The sequence below is a fragment of the Oryctolagus cuniculus genome, chromosome Y, assembly GCF_051225735.1.
Source record: "Oryctolagus cuniculus isolate XC-2025 breed Fujian yellow rabbit chromosome Y, ASM5122573v1, whole genome shotgun sequence".
Lineage (NCBI taxonomy): Eukaryota > Metazoa > Chordata > Mammalia > Lagomorpha > Leporidae > Oryctolagus > Oryctolagus cuniculus.
Window position 1 is genome coordinate 21,027,056 of NC_142889.1, and position 19,461 is coordinate 21,046,516.

At 41.6% G+C, this 19,461-nt stretch overlaps 1 protein-coding gene and 1 pseudogene across 1 annotated transcript; both read right to left on the reverse strand.

Annotated features, from left to right (window-relative positions):
* LOC149119345 (uncharacterized) overlaps positions 1 to 10,685 on the reverse strand; it is a 108,970-nt pseudogene extending 98,285 nt beyond the window's left edge.
* A 195-nt stretch (positions 10,686 to 10,880) lies between these two features.
* Positions 10,881 to 18,013, reverse strand: LOC149119346 (uncharacterized). The gene is made up of 2 exons (XM_089325098.1): positions 17,689 to 18,013; positions 10,881 to 12,053 (listed from the first exon to the last, which is right to left on the reverse strand). The coding sequence occupies exon 2, from the start codon at positions 11,880 to 11,882 to the stop codon at positions 10,881 to 10,883; it is 1,002 nt and encodes a 333-aa protein (XP_089181224.1). The 5' UTR covers positions 11,883 to 12,053; positions 17,689 to 18,013.
* Positions 18,014 to 19,461: the final 1,448 nt, after the last annotated feature.

Consider the following 19,461-nt stretch of genomic DNA (forward strand, 5'->3'; position numbering starts at 1 on the left):
AATCATTTTTTAATTTCCTTTCATGCATTTTAACATTCCCTCCATCTTTACATTCTAATATTGAAGTGTTTTATTCCTTTTGTGAAGTCATATTTCTTTATTTAAGCTGACATATCTTGTATTTCTATGTTTATATTTAGGCATTTGTGGGAGCACTTTTTTCCATCTGGTGGCATCTGTCATTGAAATATGCATCTGTGTCTTAGTAGAGCATCAGCTTCTGCAGTGGATATACAGATACATGGGCTGCATGGGAGCTGGGTCATCAGTGATCAGTGCTTGAACATGGGGTGAGAATGCAAGTTGGGTTTGACAGAATTCCTCTGCTGTCAGCAGGGAGTGATGTGATCCCCTCAGCTGGTATGATAGCCTCACCTTCACTCTGCTTATGTGACTGATGACCAAGATGAACCCACAGTTGGTACATACCTTTCCCATGCATATATATGAACCACACAAAGGATCTGTGCAGTCCTTGGTGTGAGCACAGATCCCTCTTCAATGACACACCCCAAGCACACAGGAAGCTCTGAGTCTCTTAATCCAGATGCAGTGATTGCTCATAGATGTAGCTATACATCATGCCCTATCATGAAGTCACAGAATTCCCACAGTCATAGAACACAGGCCTCCCACTCTCACAGGGAACAAGAATTCTACTCAGCCTCCATGAGTATGGTCATCCATGCAGAAAGCTAAGGTGTTCCCAGAATCAGCTGTCTGTCAGTGCTTCACTAATGAAGTTTGTGTCTCAATGTCCATGATGGAATGAGATGAGAGGAGTGCCTTATGGGACTAAGTTGAAGCTCCAGCCCATGTCAACCCTGCAGGCCTGACTTCAAATCACTGGGGACTTCAGATTTATTGCTGTGATAAAATCCCTAGTCACCCCACCTACCCACCCTGGCAAACCAGGTGAGACAAGACTGCAGGGCCTGTACCATTGTTGATACTGTGAGAGGGAAAGCTTTGTGATCTGTGCCTTTTTGAGTTTAGCCAGGATCTCTCAGAAAAGCAGGGCCACTTCTTATCCATAATGCAAGAGGAAAGTAAAAAGCAGAGTGTCTATATCTACCTCTTCCCTCCTGCAACAATGACCTGCAGTCAGTTGTGGAAAGGCTAGCACCACTTTTGGACTTCAGGACATAGTGGCTGCCCCAGATTGTGTGTGCGCACCCAGAAATTCTTGAAGTCACCCTCACCCAGTCAGCAAGGTCATTCACTGGAGTGAAATAAAGACCTTCCGTAATAAATGGAAATTAAAAGAATTTGTCACCACACATCCAGCTTTACAAAAGATGCTGAAGGACTTGCCACACACAGAAATACAGAATGAAACCCACCATCATGACAGAATGCAAAGATAGTCCCCACTAAAAGTACAAAAGAAACCCAAAGTGATTGATAGCAATATTGAAAAATGGCATGGTCAAGTGGTTACTTATCAATAGTTACCTTGAGAAGCCAGTGGTGTGGCACAGCAGGTTAAAGCCCCAGCCTGAAACACTAGCATCCCATATGGGAGCCAGTCCATGTCCCAGCTGCTCCACTTCTGATCAAGATCTCTGCAATAACCTGGGAAAGCAGTAGAAAATGGCCCGAGTCCTTGGGCCCTTGCACCGCATGGGAGACTTGGAAGAAACTCCTGGCCCCTGGCTTCAGATAACCTCATCTCTGGTCATTGCAGTCATTTGGGGGAGAACCAGCAGATGGAAGACCTCTCTGTCTTTATATATCTACCTCCCTAACTCTTTCTTCCAAATAAATAAAGTAAACCTTTAAAAATAATTACCTTGAATTTAAATGACCTCAACTCTTCAGTTAAAAGATACTGACTGCTAAATGGATTAAAACAGACCCATCTATTTGCTGCTTCAAAGAAACACAACTCAGAAAGATACACATAGACTGCAATTGAAAAGATGAAAAAAAGATATTTCATGTGAACAGAAAAAAGGCAGGTGTAGCCATCCTAATATCAGACAAAATAGACTTTAACACAAAAACTATTAAAAGAGACAGAGAAGTATACTATGCAATGATTAAGGCATCAATACAACAGCAAGATGTGATTATAATTAATGTATATGTACCCAATTACAGGATGCCTGGCTATTTAAAAAAATCTGTTGATGGATTTAAAGGAAGATATAGACCGAAATACAATAGTAACAGGTACTTCAATATCCCATTTTCATCAATAGGCAGATCAACTAGAATGAAAATTAACAAAGAAACAACAGAGTTAATTGACATCATAGACCAAATGGACCTAACTGATAACTATAGAGCTTTTCACCCTAGAGTTGCAGAATATACAGTCTTCTCCACAGTGCACAGAACTTTCTTTAGGATAGACCGTATACTAGGCCATAAAACAAGTCTCAACAAGTTTAAATAAATCAAAATCATACCATGTACCACAATGGATTGAATCTTGAAAAAAAAAAAAAAAACAAAACTCAAGAATGGCAAGAACATATGCAAACACATGAAGAATGATTAAAATGCTCCTAAATGAACAGTGGATTATGAAAGAAATAAAAAGAGAAATTAAAAAATTTCTGGAAATGATTCAAGATGACAATGCCTCATATCAAAATGTATGAAATACAACAGAAATAGTGTTAAGAGGGAACTTTATAGTGATATGTGCCTACATCAAGCTATTGGAAAGTAACAAAATAGATGAGCTGTCAATGCATCTCAATGACCTAGAAAAAAGAAAAACAACAAGTCAAACCCCAAATTAGTAGGAGAAAGGAAATAATTAAAATTAAGGAAGAAATACAATTGAAACCAAAATACAATATAAAATATCAATGAAATGAAGAGCTGTTTTTTTTGAAAAAAATAAAATTGACACATCAATGGTGCAACTAACAAAAAATAAAAAGGAAGAAGATGCAAATCAACAAAATCAGAGATGAAAAAGTAAATATAACAACAATAAATAAAAAGAAGCACCAGGAAATACTACAAAGAGCTGTTTGCTAATAGAATAGAACACCTAGGAGAAATGGCACATACAACCTACCTAAATTGAGCCATGAAGACATAAATCATCTAAACAGACTAATTATCAAAACAGAGATCGAATCAGTAATAAAGACCATTCCAACAAAGAGAAGCCCAGGTCCTGAAGGCTTCATGGCAGAATTCTACCAGACATTTAAAGAATGAACTCCCATTCTTAGCAAGCTATTCAAAACAATTGAAAGGGTGGTAATCCTCCCAAAATCCTTCTATGAAGCCTGCATCAACTTAATTCCTAAGCCAGATAAAGATATGACAGAGAAAGAGAAGTATAGACTAATATTCCTGATGAATGTAGACATAAAAATGCTCAGCTCTGGCTGTTGTGGCCATCTGGAGAGTGAATAGTAGATGGAAAGTATCTCTCAATCTCTCTCTCTCTCTCTCTCTCTCTCTCTCTCTCTCTCTCTCTCTCTGCCTCTCTCTCTTGCTCTGCCTCTCCTTCTCACACTATATAACACTGTATTTTAAATAAATAGATAAATCTTTAAAATGGAGGGGGCTCAGCATTGCTCATCAAGACTACAGTGGTTATCACCTCACATATGTTAAAATGGATATTATCAAAAAGTAAGAAAAAAAGATAAGTTTTGGACAAGAGAGAAGGGAACACATAAATTGGAGGAATGTAAGTTGGTACATCCACTATGGAAAACACTATGGAGGTGCCTCTAAAAATGGAATGAATGACAAAACAATCCCTCTAATGGATGTGTATACAAAAGAAATAAAATCACTATATCTAGGATACACCTACACATCCATATTCATGTAAACATTATTCACAAGTATAAGATATGGAAATAACCACATTGTCTATCAATAGATGAAAAGAGAGAAGAAGACACATACACAAGATGGAATCAAATTCAACCTTAAAAAAGACATTCTGATGTTTTGTCACAACATGAATCCCAAAGTATGAATGTGGACCTTATGCTGTTTAACATAACACAGAGAAAATAAATGTCACTTATTTGTGGAATCTAAGAAAGTCAATCATAAGCACAGAATATATTGTGGATTTCCAGGGGCTAAGGATGAAGTGATTGGTGCAGCTCGGGTTGTTGTGGCCAATTGACGATTGAGCCTGTGGATGGAAGACCTCTCTCTTTCTCTCTACATTTCCTTCTCGCTCTGTATAACTCTGACTTTCAAATAAATAACTAAATCATTAAAATAATTATGGGAAAAGTAGAGGGAGGAGGAAGAAAGGCAGGAGTTTGGATGGGAGGGAGGGAGGGGGAGAAGCATCATGTTCCCACATCCATATATATTAAATTCATAAAGTTGTATTCCTTAAACAGAAATAAATAAATAAATAAATAAATAAATAAATAAACAAATAAATAAATAAACTAGTCAAGAAGCACATGTGAGCTGCAGATGCCTTTACTTGCCTTATTAAGATGGCACTTTCTTCCTGCTAGTCACCAGTCACCTTTGTGGGGGAATAGAGAGAAATCAGTATGCTCTTCTGTCACAGGGTAAGGTGGGAAAACTGTCCCTTACTGTCCACCAGGCTTCACTCAAAGTCAAAGCTGTCCAAATGGTTCTCCCTCAGGTAATATCACAGGTGACACAGGATGTCACAGATAGAGCTCACCCAACTCCAAGAAGATGGTGTCTCCTCCAGATCCAGCTGTGGGAGTCCCCTGTGGTGTTCCCACTCACTGCTATGTATTTGTACTGTCCATGCTGCTCCAGAGTCTTCCTACTTTCTGTAGGATTTCCACTGTAAACTTCTCTTAAAATCTGTCCTGGAAATGCAGTTACTTCACCTTCTTTCTATTATCTTCCTGTGGTCAAAATCAGCATATCTTATACCTATTCAGCCATCTTGGACCTCCCATTCTTCTGTATTAAGTTCAGAAGTAATCTCAAATGTCTTACACCTGAAAATCTTCAATGAATGAGGCATGAATTTATGTCAGGCACTGTGGCTGGCAAATGGTACTTATCTCATTGAATTTTCACTAACACTCTATATGTTTCCATTATCCGAATTTCTGATGAAGACGATAAAGATTAGAAGGTGTCATTATATTGCCTGGAAGCACTCAAGATGTTATGAAGAAAACTAAAATTTGAATATAGGTATATCTGATATTGAAGTCCAGATGCTTAGCCAATTATATTTTGTTCATATGGTTAATGGGTTTTCATTTTATTGGGGTTCATTTTGAAGATTTCCAAAGTGATTACCTACTTGCTACCTATATATTAACTTGCTACATTCTCACAATACTGCGATTAAAATAAATCCAACTGTAGAGTAAATGAAATGAGTCTATATGAGTCAATTATTAAGTAGGAACTATTAGCATGAGAAAGAAAAGAGGTATTCAAACTATAGTTTAAAATTTTAAATTAATTAATGAATGAATGATTCATGGGGATGTGGTTTAGGTTTTGCATTTTATACATAATTTTAAAAGAAATTTTAGCTACATGTTTATAATACAGGTAGTGGTAGAATGTTATTGTTTTAATATTCTGCTTTTGTGTAGACTAATATAACCATTTTAATGCAAACATGAAAAATAGAAAAGTCAAAAGTAACCATTAGGGGCCAGCACTGTTGCACAGTGGGTTAAAGTCCCAGCCTGCAGTTCTGGCATCCCTTATGGGCACCAATTCAAGTCCTAGCTGCTCCACTTCCAATCCAACTCCCTGCTAATTTTTCTGGGAAATAAGTGGAGGATGATTTTGGAATTTTCCTATTGGAGGAGAGGGATCAGGTAAGGAAGTAAATGTGACATCATTAACTTAGTGATAGAGTGAAAAGTCACCATTCATCTAACTTGGTCAGAGACAATTTTTTTTTATTTAATGAACATAAATTTCCAAAGTACAGCTTATGGATTACAATGGCTTCCCCCCGCATAACTTCCCTCCCACCCACAACACTCCCCTCTCCCACTTCTTCTCCCCTTCCATTCACATCAAGATTAATTTTCAATTATCTTTATATACAGAAGATCAATTTAGCATATATTAATTAAAGATTTCCAGTTTGCACCAACACAGAAACACAAAGTGTAAAATACTATTTGAGTACTAGTTATAGCATTAATTAAACACTTAAGAGTAATTGTGTATTTTTTTTATTTTCCCTCCCACTCACACCTCTCCCATCTCCCACTCCCTCTCCCATTCCATTCACATCAAGATTCATTTTCAATTATCTTTATATACAGAAGATCGATTTAGTATGTATTAAGTAAATATTTCATCAGTTTTCACTCACACAGAAACACAAAGTGTAAAATACTGTTTCAGTACTAGTTATAGCATTACTTCACTTTGGACAACACAGTAAGGACAGATCCCACATGAGAAGTAAGTACACAGTGACTCCTGTTGTTGACTTAACAATTTGACACTCTTATATATGGCGTCAGTAATCTCCCTAGGCTTTAGTCATGAGTTGCCAAGTTTATGGAAGCCTTTCGAGTTCGCCAACTTCAATCTTATTTAGACAGGGTCATAGTCAAAATGGAAGTTCTCTCCTCCCTTCAGAGAAAGGTACCTCTTTCTTTGATGGCCCCGTGGTAAGAGACAATTTTAACAATAAGATATTCTCATGCTCAGTCCATACTTACAGAGGTTATGGGCTCAGGAGGCCATGGGTTCAGAGCTATCTTTAGATATTAGTTTAGGCCACCATCCCTCTCATGCTAGTTTCCATCTTGTAGTGGGATGACATAGCTGACAGGAGGAGCTATGCTAGAAGTGAGAATGAGCCAACTCAGTCTCATGAAGACAGAGTCATGTCATGCCACAGCGGAGTGAGCAGAAGGGCTGAAGAAGAGAATTTACAGTTCAGATAAGGTGGAAATACAGAGAACTATAATGAGAAACAAAATAAGCTCATCTTTTGTTACTTTGTAATTATTCATTTGTTAAACTTATATACAGATCTGATGTCATTATTAAATGTGACTTCATTTTTAAAAAATTATTAAAATTTTAATGAAAATCACAGCTGAATTTAATGTTCACACCAAATAAATTTAAGAAATCCCAGTGCTTATATAGTGTCTCAATAAAAATAAAGCAGAAATACTGTGTGCCTTTATAGTCATAAAACATCAAACTTTAACTCAAAACACAAGCATTTATATTACAATTTATAAAATTATTAATTTATTAAATTCATATTTGAATTGCATTTTTGTAAATACCTCTTTATATGTCTATATTTTAAGTATATAAAATGATATTCTAGCATACATTTTGATAGTCATTTATCTGAATAGAAGTTAGTTATAACATCATTTCTACCATTATGATTAAATATTGCATTATGAAATGTTAGTGTATTTTCTATTCTTTGAGAGAACTCTAATGAATTTTCTAATTAATTATCAAAGCAGGTTGGTCTTTCAAAAAGATGTATTTTTGGCAAGAAAATGTTGTAGTATCTTTTTACCCAGAATGCCAACATTCAAAATTGCACTAAAAACATTTCAACTCCATTTCTTCACGGAGACCTATAAAGCACTTGAGAGAATATTTTAAACAAATCTTAATTCATCTGCTTCATTTCATCTTTACTGTTTTTCAAAGAAAGTTCCTGTCATTGTGTTATTCTCAATAGGCTTGCTGTTTTCTAAATGGTGGCAGGAAACATTTTCAAACTACATTTATCTAATTTGTAGGTCTTCAATATCAAGTTTTGTAATAAAATATCTCTTTCCTACCTACTACCTTTCTTACTGGACAGTTTTTTAAACAGTTTCCCTAAATGATTTTTCTTATCTTGATGTCCCATATTAGAAATTTTCTCTAAATTTAATGATTTCAGATGAAAACTAAACTTATTTTTCTGACTTGTGAAAGAGTTGTAAGGAGGAGCTGCCAAAACATTCTATTTCAAGCTCTATAATGTACTTCATGCTTTGAATCAAACTTTTTTCCAGACTGAAATTACAACATTTGAGAAGCCAACATACTCTTACTATAATTTATACCCTCTGTTACCATCCTAAGCTTGTTCATTTCTGCATTGAGACTTTGGTAAAAATTCCTTTTCTTTTTCATTCAGTAATTAGCTTATCCACTTTGTTTTCTAGATCAGAAAAAATAGATTTAAAATCAGAAAGTACTATAAAATTTTCCTTTCCATATATAAAATACATATATATGCTAGCAGGTTTTTCTTTTATTTTCCTCCATAATATATTATCAATACTGCAATTACAATATTGTGCTCAATAAAATGATAATTAAATAAAATCCATTCCCATTATTACATAGGGTACTGTACAAGACAGATCTTCTCTCAGTACAGTCTGTACAATTTCAGAGCACAAAAACTAATCAGAAATATCAACAAATATTTATTAATCAGAGTAGCATCAAAATACAAAAAAAGAGAGAAACATATTTGGAAAAATTGCCTGAATACAAATAAGTCATTTTTAAAATACTGTTTTTGAAGCTTCCTTGGAGAGTTTTAAAATTTATTCTATATTCCTAAATATCTATGTTTATCATGTTTTACATGATCTATAACATAAAACTGTAGTTTTTATTTGGTTGTTCCTATAAACAAAAAATATATAAATTGAAATACTACAAACATGCACTGACTTCTGTTGCTAAGTTTGCAACTGGTAATGCATATGGCCGGTTTCTAACGTCATGAAAACACAATTTTGCTGCAGCTATTAAGTTTCCAAAGAAACTGTCGAGGATGTCTACTTCAGTGATAAAGAGAGGCAGAGAATTTAGGGAAATTTACTAGGTACAAGGCTTTCAACCGCCTGAAGTTCCAGATCTGAATCTTTCTTTCTCAAAATGTTGCCTGCTGTCACCAGGGCCCACCCATTTTGAAAGCAAGGAGGGCCATCGCTCAGAAGCAAGGACCCAACATTGGCACTGATTATTGGCAGCCACTGGTCTTCTGTGCGCATGTGCAGTGACTGCCCTCTGCAGGTGCGCATGCACTTCCCTTTAACCTCGTTGCTTGGCTACAGCCGCTGTGAGTTAAGACTGTGGGAAGAGGAAGCCTGTGTGCTGGGACGTTGAGGCCAGGGCTTGCTCCTATCCTGGGCTTGCCTCAGGATTCCCATGCTGGGAAAAGCCACTAGAAGGATCAGCCATGAAGGAGGTCTTACCTCCCCATTGAAGGGTGTGCGTGTCTCTTGAGCTCCTCCGCTGGGTGAGAGATGGCGAACGGGATAAAATCACAGCCCAGGTACCTCTTCCTGACAAGGATAAGGCTGCCAGCGCGAGTGAGGAAGTCTGAGGGCAGCAGCTCCGCTGCTCAGGAACAGTGGCCGAGGCCACCCTCCTGTGACCAGGAACACTGGACGCCCAGCTCCCACAAGCCCTCCTCCCCTGAGAGGGAGAAGCACCCAGGCCGCCTTTCAGAGCAGCAGAAGCAAAGCCTACACCTCAGTCGGTGTCCAAGTTAATCATAATGCCCTCTATAGTACGCTTCACTGGCAGGTGATAAGTGATTGAACCAAATTGTGTCCCATCCCGCGGGACAGCAACTGGGGCCGAGCACCTAGAAGGAGAAATGAAAGGGACAGGAGACACAAAGATGGCAGCAAGACAGGTGCCGATCAAGCTGCGACTTTATTTTTCAACCACACACTTATATATCATCGAGGCAGGGTATCGGGAGGGGGAAGGGGGGGGCTTATCTTGTAGCTGCAATGCTAGTGCAAGTAGGGGAAAGGTTACAAGGCCTTAAGGCACAAGGTCACACAAGGTTGCGTTATCAGTACTATCAGGTCTGGCCTGTCCAGCCCTGTCTCTCAACTAAGAGGTCACATGCTGCGTGGTCCCCAACATATCCCCCTTTCTTATCAATTAAACAGAAATGGCTACCGGTTAGGCCAAGCGTGATGAGCGAGCAGTGCCTGTCTTAGGAATCAACCCGGAGCTCCAGCACCTCTTACCCGTCATTGGATATCCTTGCCAGTCCCCAAGGACTCCTGTCTTAGGTGGGTGAGGTTCCAGGAAGGTGCCCGTCATTGGCTTACTGCTCATTTTATTGATAGGCCTGGGGACCTTCCTGGGCTCCCGACTGGGACAGCGGCAGACCGAAGGGGAGAGTCAGTTGTTGGAGGGACCGTGACCTCACTGGCCAGACTTCACCGGCCAGAGAGAGAGATAATGTTTTCCATGGGATCTTCCATGGCCAGACTTTGGTAATGTATTTGAATTGGTCTGGCTGCTAAATTATCTACTTGTTGTCTGATAAAGGCCATCAGCCTATTGAGGAGACAAGGACCTATAGATAGCACAACAAGCAACCCAACAATGGGGCCTAAAAGCGGTAGCAAATAGGGAAGCAGTCCATTCCATCCAGTCCAAAAGGGATTTTCAGCCATTGCACGTCGACGATGCTCCAGATCTTCTTGAAGTGTCTTGATTTTATCACGAACAATGCCGGACTTGTTAGCATAAAAACAGCATTTTTCCTGTAAAGCCAAGCAAATACCTCCCCGTTCAGCAGTAAGCAAGTCTAAGCCTCTACGATTTTGTAGAACCACTTCCGCTAGGGAATCAGTTTGGTCTTGAAGGTCCTGAATGGTGGTGGATAGGGTCTGCACATCATTAATAAGTTGTTGGGACAATTCTCTATATTTGTGGACCGCGATTCCTAGTCCTGCGGATCCTGTAACCATAGCTGAGGAAATTCCCAATGTGGCTAATAAAGGAATAAATTGAATAGCTCATTTTTGTCTCCCTGCAATATAATCAAGGGAGGGGATAGGAACAGGGGTATCTCCATTGATAATCTCTATATCAGGAAAAAGTATAGCATGCATGCAATTACCGGTCCAATTTGTTGGTAAAATGGTGTAAGCTAAATTATCCCTTCATACAAAAACGGTGGAATTAGGGGCATAAAGAGGGTAGTTTACTGTTACATTATTTGTACAGAAAGGAGCAAGGCCTACATCGATATCGAAGGGATTGTTGTTGGGAGGTTTATAAAGGCAAGTGATATTTTCTGTTGGGACAGGAAGAACAGGAAAGGGCTGCATAGGGGGGTGGCCCAAGAAGCTATTGAACTCAAGGGTATTATTAAGCGGTAGAAAAATGGCAAGAGGAAGGGGGGGTCCCTGGCGTAAACAGAGCCAGCAGTCTCTTGCAAGGTTTGGGGCAGAGAGATTAAGCAGTTTATGGGTGTTGGTAAGGATATCGATGGTATTGACATCCAAGTCTTTATTTCCTCTGGAATGAACTTTAGCCAGGGGGTGGTATTGGAGGGAAGGGTAAAGGTTTTCAAATACAGTTTCGAGTACCTTTTGTGTTTTTAATTTAGTAAGGGTATCCTGAGGGCCTCCACCATCAGACACTCCCACAGGGGCTATAGGGTACCAGCAGGCTACTTGTCCCTTAGTGGGGCAGGAGGGGGAGCTGAAGTGTGAAGAGGATAACTCTCCTCCGAACGTTCCTTCATAATCTCCTGACATAACAGCAAACAATAAACGCTGATTTCCCTTGTTACAGGTTTGATACTGTGTATAACAGAAGGAGTGCACGGAGTAATGGATAGTTTTATTGCACTCTGATGGGCACTGATCCCCAGTGCGGTAAGAGTCTAGCTTAGGTTTGGGAGCACAGAACCATCGGGAACCCGGGACGGTCAGATAAGCAGTTTTATCTCCGCAGTCTTGTGTAAAATGCGGCTTTTGAACACGGCCACGGCCACGGGTTCGTGGGAAGGATACTATTATGCCCCCTGAGCAGGTACAAGGGTGATGCTGTTGAAGGTATTTTTGAATGCCCTGAGGGTTGTCAAGCCCTGCAAAGACTGGTGGAGCCCAATGGATGGTGTAGATTGCCATCATCAGGAGAGTAAGGCTGAGGGCCATTGTATTAGGGCCCTTTGGAGGGGTTAATCAGTGAGCCCTCAGGAAATGTAGCAGGGGAGGAGAGAATAGAGAGAAGATAAGATACTCAAATAGCAACAATGGCAACAATTCCAGCAATAATAAGGAGTCCTGTAATGAGTCCCAGTAGCGTCCAGCCGGGTCTTTTCATTCCTGTGGGTATAAAGAAAAGGCGTTCTCAGGGCCAAGTACAGGCTCTGGAACAACATCATTATTTGTAGGAATTGGTGGATTAACTTGTTTAATTAATCTTTCAGGTAGCCATCTTGGTGCCGATTGTTTTTGGTCCAGGATGCAGGCTGAGCCATGTCCCCAAATGAGTACTGGATCTGGGCCGTGCCAGCTACTGGTGAGGGGGTCTCGCCACATTACCATAGGCAGAGCCATATCAGGGGAAGGGTGCCAATGATGGTCCGCAGCTGAATGATTATTATTATCCAAGGTCAGGAAGTTTAGCACAAAGAGCGCATGATTCAATCGGTCGCGGGGAGAGGCAAAAGACAAGGAAGTGGCTTCAAGCCGAGTGAGCCAAGTTTTTAGTGTTTGATGGGCTCTTTCAACGATTCCCTGTCCCTGTGGATTGTAGGGAATTCCTGTAATGTGGTTAATATGGAGCGCCTCACAAAATTGTTTAAACTTAGTGCTGACATAAGCAGGACCATTGTCTGTCTTAATCTTAACAGGTTTTCCCAGTACAGAAAGAGCTGTGATAAGGTGCGAGATAACATCCTTAGCAGCTTCTCCTGTGTGGGGGGAGGCAAAGACAAAGCCACTATAGGTGTCTATAGAGACATGGAGATACTTTAGTTTGCCAAATTTTGGGAAGTGTGTGACATCCATTTGCCACAGTTGATTAGGGAGAAGACCACGCGGATTGACTCCCAAATGTGGTACAGGTTGGCTTATAATGCATGAGGGGCATTTTTTGACTATTTCACGAGCCTGTTCTCGTGAAATTTTACAAAACAAATGGAGAGATTGAGCATTTAAGTGATGCAACCTATGCAAGTTTTGAGCTTCCTGTACTGATCCCACAATTATGGGGAAGGTAAGCCTTGTAGCAGCATCTGCCTGGGCATTACCTTCTGAGTTCTGAGCTTTCTGCACTGATCCCACAGTTGTGGGGAAGGTAAGCCTTGTAGCAGCATCTGTCTGGGCATTACCTTCTGAGTTTTGAGCTTTCTGCACCGATCCCACAGTTGTGGGGAAGGTAAGCCTTGTAGCAGCATCTGCCTGGGCATTACCTTCTGAGAGTGATCCTGGTAGGCTTGTGTGTGCCCTAATATGTCCCAAATAGAAGGGCTGTTGTCTTTCTCGTATTAGCTTTTGAATTTGTATAAACAAGGGCATAGCGTTGGAAGTTGTTTTAAGAAAAGGAGAAGTCTCAAGCAATGGAATGGAGTGAGCTACATATGCACTATCGGTATAAATATTTACAGCCTGACTGGAAAACTGTGTAAAGACTTGAAGTATGGCATACAGCTCAACCAACTGGGCCGATTGATAAGATGTTTTAAAAACGTGGCAACGGTTATCTGCCATGAAGGCAGCCATTCCATTGGAGGACCCATCTGTAAACACTGTAACAGCCTTTGGAATGGGGTTACTTTTTGTATTTTTTGGGAAAATAAAGGAATAGGATTGGGCAAACTGTAACACGGGGTCATCAGGGAGGTGATTGTCAATGACTCCCATAAATCCTGACATGGCTATTCCCCAGTCATCAGAAGTTTGAAGAAGGAACTGGGTCTGTTCTTGGGTATATGGCACTACTACAACATCGGGGTCTTTTCCAAAATATTGGCGGGAAAGGAAACGAGCCTTGATGATTATTGAAGCAACCTGAGACAAATATACTGCAATTACCTTAGATGAGGAAATGGGAAGATGAACCCAGAAAAGAGGTTGACCCTTTTTATTGGGCATGAGGGATTTTTGCCAAAAAACTCCAGTGGGCGTATGTGGTGTGGCTAAAACTACAAAAAGCAGGGGGAGAGTATAAGAAATCTGTGAAACAAACTGTTGGCTGATGGCTTGCGCTACTTGGTTTAATGCGTCTCCTGCAGCAGGGGTGAGCTCACGGGGGGAAGAGGGATCTGGGTCTCCTCGCAGAATGTCATTGAGGGGTAAAAGGACATTATTAGATATTTTTAAATAGGGCCTGAGCCATTGAATATCTCCTAGAAGTTTTTGAAAATCATTAAGGGTATGGAGGCAATCCAAGCGGAACTGGATGCGGGGCACAAAAACCAAATCCTGTTGTAATTTTAAACCTAAATAGGTAAAGGGGTCTTGTAACTGGACCTTATCAGGAGCAATTTGTAAACCAAGGGTAAGAAAGGCTTTAGAAAGTGCTGTAAAGCAATCTTGTAGGTCTGACTTGTTTTGAGCCGCCAGTAAAATGTCATCCATATAATGTAGAATATAAATGTGCGGCCAGTGTAAACGAACCGGGTCCACTGTCTGTGCTACAAACTTTTGACAAAGGGTGGGGCTATTGGCCATTCCCTGGGGCAAGACTTTCCAATGAAATCTTTGCATCGGTCCCTGGAAATTAACACGGGGGAGGCTAAAGGCAAAATAAGGACGGTCATCAGGGTGTAGAGGAATAGTGAAAAAGCAGTCTTTGAGATCTATAATTATTTTGTAATAACCATTTGGGATGGCCACGGGGGTTGGGATGCCAGGTTGGAGGGCACCCATGGGTGCCATGACCTTATTAATGACACGCAAATCCTGTAAAAGGCGCCATTTACCAGATTTTCTCTTTATGACAAAAATGGGCGTATTCCAGGGAGAATTGGAAGGCTCTAGGTGTCCAGCCGCGAGCTGCTCCTGTACAAGCGCTGTAGCGGCATTTAGCTTTTCTTGAGTAAGCGGCCACTGATCCACCCAAACAGGAGTTTGAGTATTCCATGTGATTTTATCTGCATGGGGTACAGGAAGGCCAGTGGCCGTTACTAAAAATCCGAATATCCGAGCCCATGTCTATCTGTTTTAGAGGGGACTGTAATAGGTTGAGTTATGCCCTGTCTCATTTTTCCAAGTCCTGTGCCAGGCACATAATCCATGCGCAGCATTTTTTGTGTGACCACAGCATTAGGGATGCACAGGATAACTTCCATTTGGGAGAGAATGTCACGTCCCCACAGGTTAACAGGAAGGCCTGGTAATACAAAAGGAGTCACAGTGCCCTGATTGCCTTCCTTATCTTTCCAGCGTAATACCCTTGAGCTGACTTGGGGGTTATTGGACTGGCCTATACCTCACAAATCGGTGAGAGATGCGGTCAGTGGCCAATGGGCGGGCCAATGATCTTGAGATATGACCGTGGCATCTGCCCCTGTATCCAAAATGCCCTTGAAATCCTTTCCTTCAATAGTAAGGGTTAACACAGGCCTATTTTTTGTAATTGGCTGGACCCAATAAGCATCCGAGGAGCCCAAAGGGGTAATGCCTCGGGGCCTGGAAGAAATTGAGGATGTACTTCCAGTAATTAAAGGCAGAAGAACCAGTTGTGCTAGACGGGTGCCCTGTGGAACGGCAGCTACTCCACTGATAGCGGCTGCTAGGATTTTTATTTCCCCGGTAAAGTCACCGTCAATAATACCGGGAAAAACTTGAATGCCTTTAAGGGTGGCTGATACTTGGCCAAGAATAAAAGCACAGGTACCCGAAGGCAAGGGGCCCCACACCCCTGTAGGGATAATTTGTGGGCCCTGGGTGGAATCTAATATTGTATTGGAGGCGGCACAGAGGTCAAGTCCTGCACTACCTGGGGTTGCTCGTTGGAGAGAAGCAATTGTTGAGGTATTTGCTGAGCCTGAGGCTGGGAAGGGACAAACCGTACTGCCCCAGGGTTTGTCCTTTGAGAAACTGGGGTCAGGGGCTGGCCCCTCTGGGAGTTTCCCGGCACACTAGGAGGGAGGGGTTGGCCTGAAGAATTACTCTTTGACCTGCATTCGTTTGCCCAGTGATAACCCCTGTGACATCGGGGGCATGGGGTGGAGGGGAGCGGCCTACCTGGAGGAGATGGAGCCGCGCCTTGGGCCATGGGCCTGTTTGATAAGGCAGTTGGACATTCGAGGGCAAAATGTCCAGGCTGTTTACAGGCGTAGCAAGTGGAGGTCCCCTTGGTGGGATTTTGGGTCAGTTTGAGTGCGGCCCCAATTGCCAAGCCCATGGCATGGGCCGATCCCACACCAGCACAGAGCCTCACATAGTCTGAAAGATCACCCTTATGTTTATGAGGCCGAAGAATATCTTTACAAGCTGGGTTGGCATTTTCAAAGGCGAGGTGCGTAACAAATGCACTTCCATTTTCTCCTGGGCCAACTAGTCTCTCAGCTGCAACATTAAGGCGCGAGACAAAATCACTATAAGGCTCGTCGGGCCCCTGCTGAATCTTAGCCAGAGAGGTAGTGACTGCTCCCCTTTGAGGAAGCTTTCTCCAAGCCCCTAGTCCAGCAGTTTTAATTTGCGCCAGAAGTCCATCAGGGAACTGGGCTTGTGAATTGTTGGAATTATACGGGGCATCTCCCAAAAGTTTTTTGAGGGTCCAATTTTTAGATGAAGCTTTAGCAAAACTTTGTTGGGCTATTTCTTTACAAATTTGAACATAATCAGCCCTCCACAGGACATAGTCACCTCCGCTGAGAGCAGCTCTGGCGAAGAAGTCCCAATCATTAGGTGTAAGCCACTGGGCACTCTGGCTTTCCAATAAGGCCTGAGTATAAGGGGCAGTGGGACCATACTGGGTGCAAGCAGTTTTAAGTTTTTCAATAAATCTGAGACTAAGTTTTTTATAGGGTGGCGGCTGTCCATTACCAGGTCCTTGAATGGGGACCTGATCTTCCTCCTCCGACCCAGGTTCCTCACTATCTTCCTCAGAGTGGTGGGGCGAATTCTCCTCAGCCTCATTTTCCCCATCAGCGGCAGGCTCAGAATGACCTCCGGCTTGCCTCCTGGTTACAGGGAAAGCTAGAAGGGGTTGGGTTTTGGACCTGACTTTACCTTGTTTAGGTTTTGGAAGGGGCTGCTCTAAGGCAAGGTGGCGGAGCTCCTCGTCAAGGGATTTTATTTCCTTAAGGAGCTGGATGTGCTCTCGTCTCTGTTGAAGTGACTGTCGCAAGGCCGACAAGTCAGGCACAGGAGGGTTAAAGTCATAGAGAGCGGGGGCACAAATGGGAAGGTGCGGGTGAGTATTGTATGGCGGGGAATTTTTAACATTTGGGGGCCAATGGAATTAGGATAGTGCACGACCTCTTCCTCTGGGGCAGCTTCCTCATCTGAATCTAATTTGTCTCGGATGGCAGGATATAGTTGGCTCGCTTCGTTGGTAGGGGCTAAAGTGGGCTCTTTAATTTTATTGTTGGGGTCATCATCAGTGGAGGGTATATCTAGAATGATAGATGGGCATTTAGATGCAGGTCGGGAGGATTGCTGTAACGTCTCCTCACCATCCCTTACTAGGGCATCAATAGTCTTATCTAGGTGACGGGTTTTTAGAATGTCATTAATCAGGTTCCAATATGAAAAAATCGTAATAGGCACTTTTGCAGGGCCAAAGGTCTCATGAAAATCCTTTAAACAACTTCCAACTCTTTCCCACTTGATCTCGTCAATTGTTCCTTCCTTGGGGAACCAGGGACACAATCTTTCTACATACTCAAAAAATGCCTTTAGATCCTTATTTTTAACCTGAACTCCTCGTGTCTTGAGGGCCTCCCTGAGACCCAAAATGAACATTTCCCGTGACGATAATGCCTGTCCCATGGCTGTCACTTACCTTGCGCCGTCTTCACTCCGCAGCGTCGACCGATGCTAATGATCTCGGGTGGGCAGTTCCGAGCCGGTCGCACAATCACTTGGATCCAAGTTTTCCTCCTGGAAGGCGGCGTTCCTCCAATCTTACAGGCACTCGAACCCCAAGGGCCGCACTCGAGCCCCACGTTGGGCGCCAGTTGTCCCGTCCCGCGGGACAGCAACTGGGGCCGAGCACCTAGAAGGAGAAATGAAAGGGACAGGAGACACAAAGATGGCAGCAAGACAGGTGCCGATCAAGCTGCGACTTTATTTTTCAACCACACACTTATATATCATCGAGGCAGGGTATCGGGAGGGGGAAGGGGGGGCTTATCTTGTAGCTGCAATGCTAGTGCAAGTAGGGGAAAGGTTACAAGGCCTTAAGGCACAAGGTCACACAAGGTTGCGTTATCAGTACTATCAGGTCTGGCCTGTCCAGCCCTGTCTCTCAACTAAGAGGTCACATGCTGCGTGGTCCCCGACAAAATTGATTGTTTCCATAGTTGATTTTTAATGTACACGTTTCATTTTATACACTGATGCATTGTGGGGAATTCATGTGGAGAGAAAAAACGTATGATTCAGACTAAAGTGTCCACAACTTAGGCTCCAGGACTTGTTTCTGAGTAAAGATTCAGGGACAAACAGACAAAAATTAAAATGTTTAAATAAAATTAAAAATTAAAAACGTCAAAATTAAATTTAAAATGGGTAGGGTAAAGTTAAAAATTAAAATGGGTAAAATATTCTCTTACATAGACTATCTGTGTTTGTAATGCAAATTGTAATTTGATTTTTTCCTAGTGATAGTTTCTATGTAACTTAAAGGGCAATAATATTATACAATGGGGATTAAATTGAAAACAGAATGAATAATATTAAGGGACAAAGAAAATCACGCCTCTCATACTAACTCAATATATAATCAAATTTACTTTAAGCTTTCTGTCAAAGCAAAAGGAAAAAGAAAGTTACCCATTGTGTTTGATAGAAATAAACCAAGTTTAATATTTTTTAAATTCATTTTCTATTGATAAGGCAGAGAAAGAGAGACCAAAATATATCATCCACCCACTTGTGCACTACCCAAATGCCTGCAACATCCGGTTATGAACTAGGCCAATGTCAGAACCCAAGAGCTCAATCTGAGTTCCCGACAGCAGTGGCAGGGATTCAAGTACTTGGACCACAATCTGTCATTCAGGAAACAGAAAACAGAAGTGGACCCAGGACTTGAACCCAGGTGCTCCAATATTTTCAATTCAAACAAGCTTTTATGGGTACTGAAAACTATTTGTAAAATATTTAATTTCATTGCAGGACATCCCATGAAATGATTATTATTAAGCAGTATGAATTTGTTAAATTCACTTTAATTACAATAACAAAATTCTATGACTCGCATAACATATTTTGTATCTTATAAAGGATGGCCAACTGACTTCCCTAGACAAACACATTATAAAGTCAAAGTGATACATTGCAGAGAGTAAGGTAGGGGTGAGTGTGGCACAGTGAAGTAAGCCACCACTTGTGATTCCCATGATAGTATTTGAGTGCTGACGTGTGTCCTGGCAACCTTCCTTCCAATCCGACTTTTGGTCAGCACACCCTGAAAAGCAGTAGGTAATGGATCATTTGGGTTTCTGCCTACCCACATGAGTCACAGATGGAGCTTCTAGCTCATGGGTCCTTGTTCTTGGCTGTAGTTTGTCCAGCCCTGACAGTTCTTGTAATTTAGAGAGTATAACAGCAG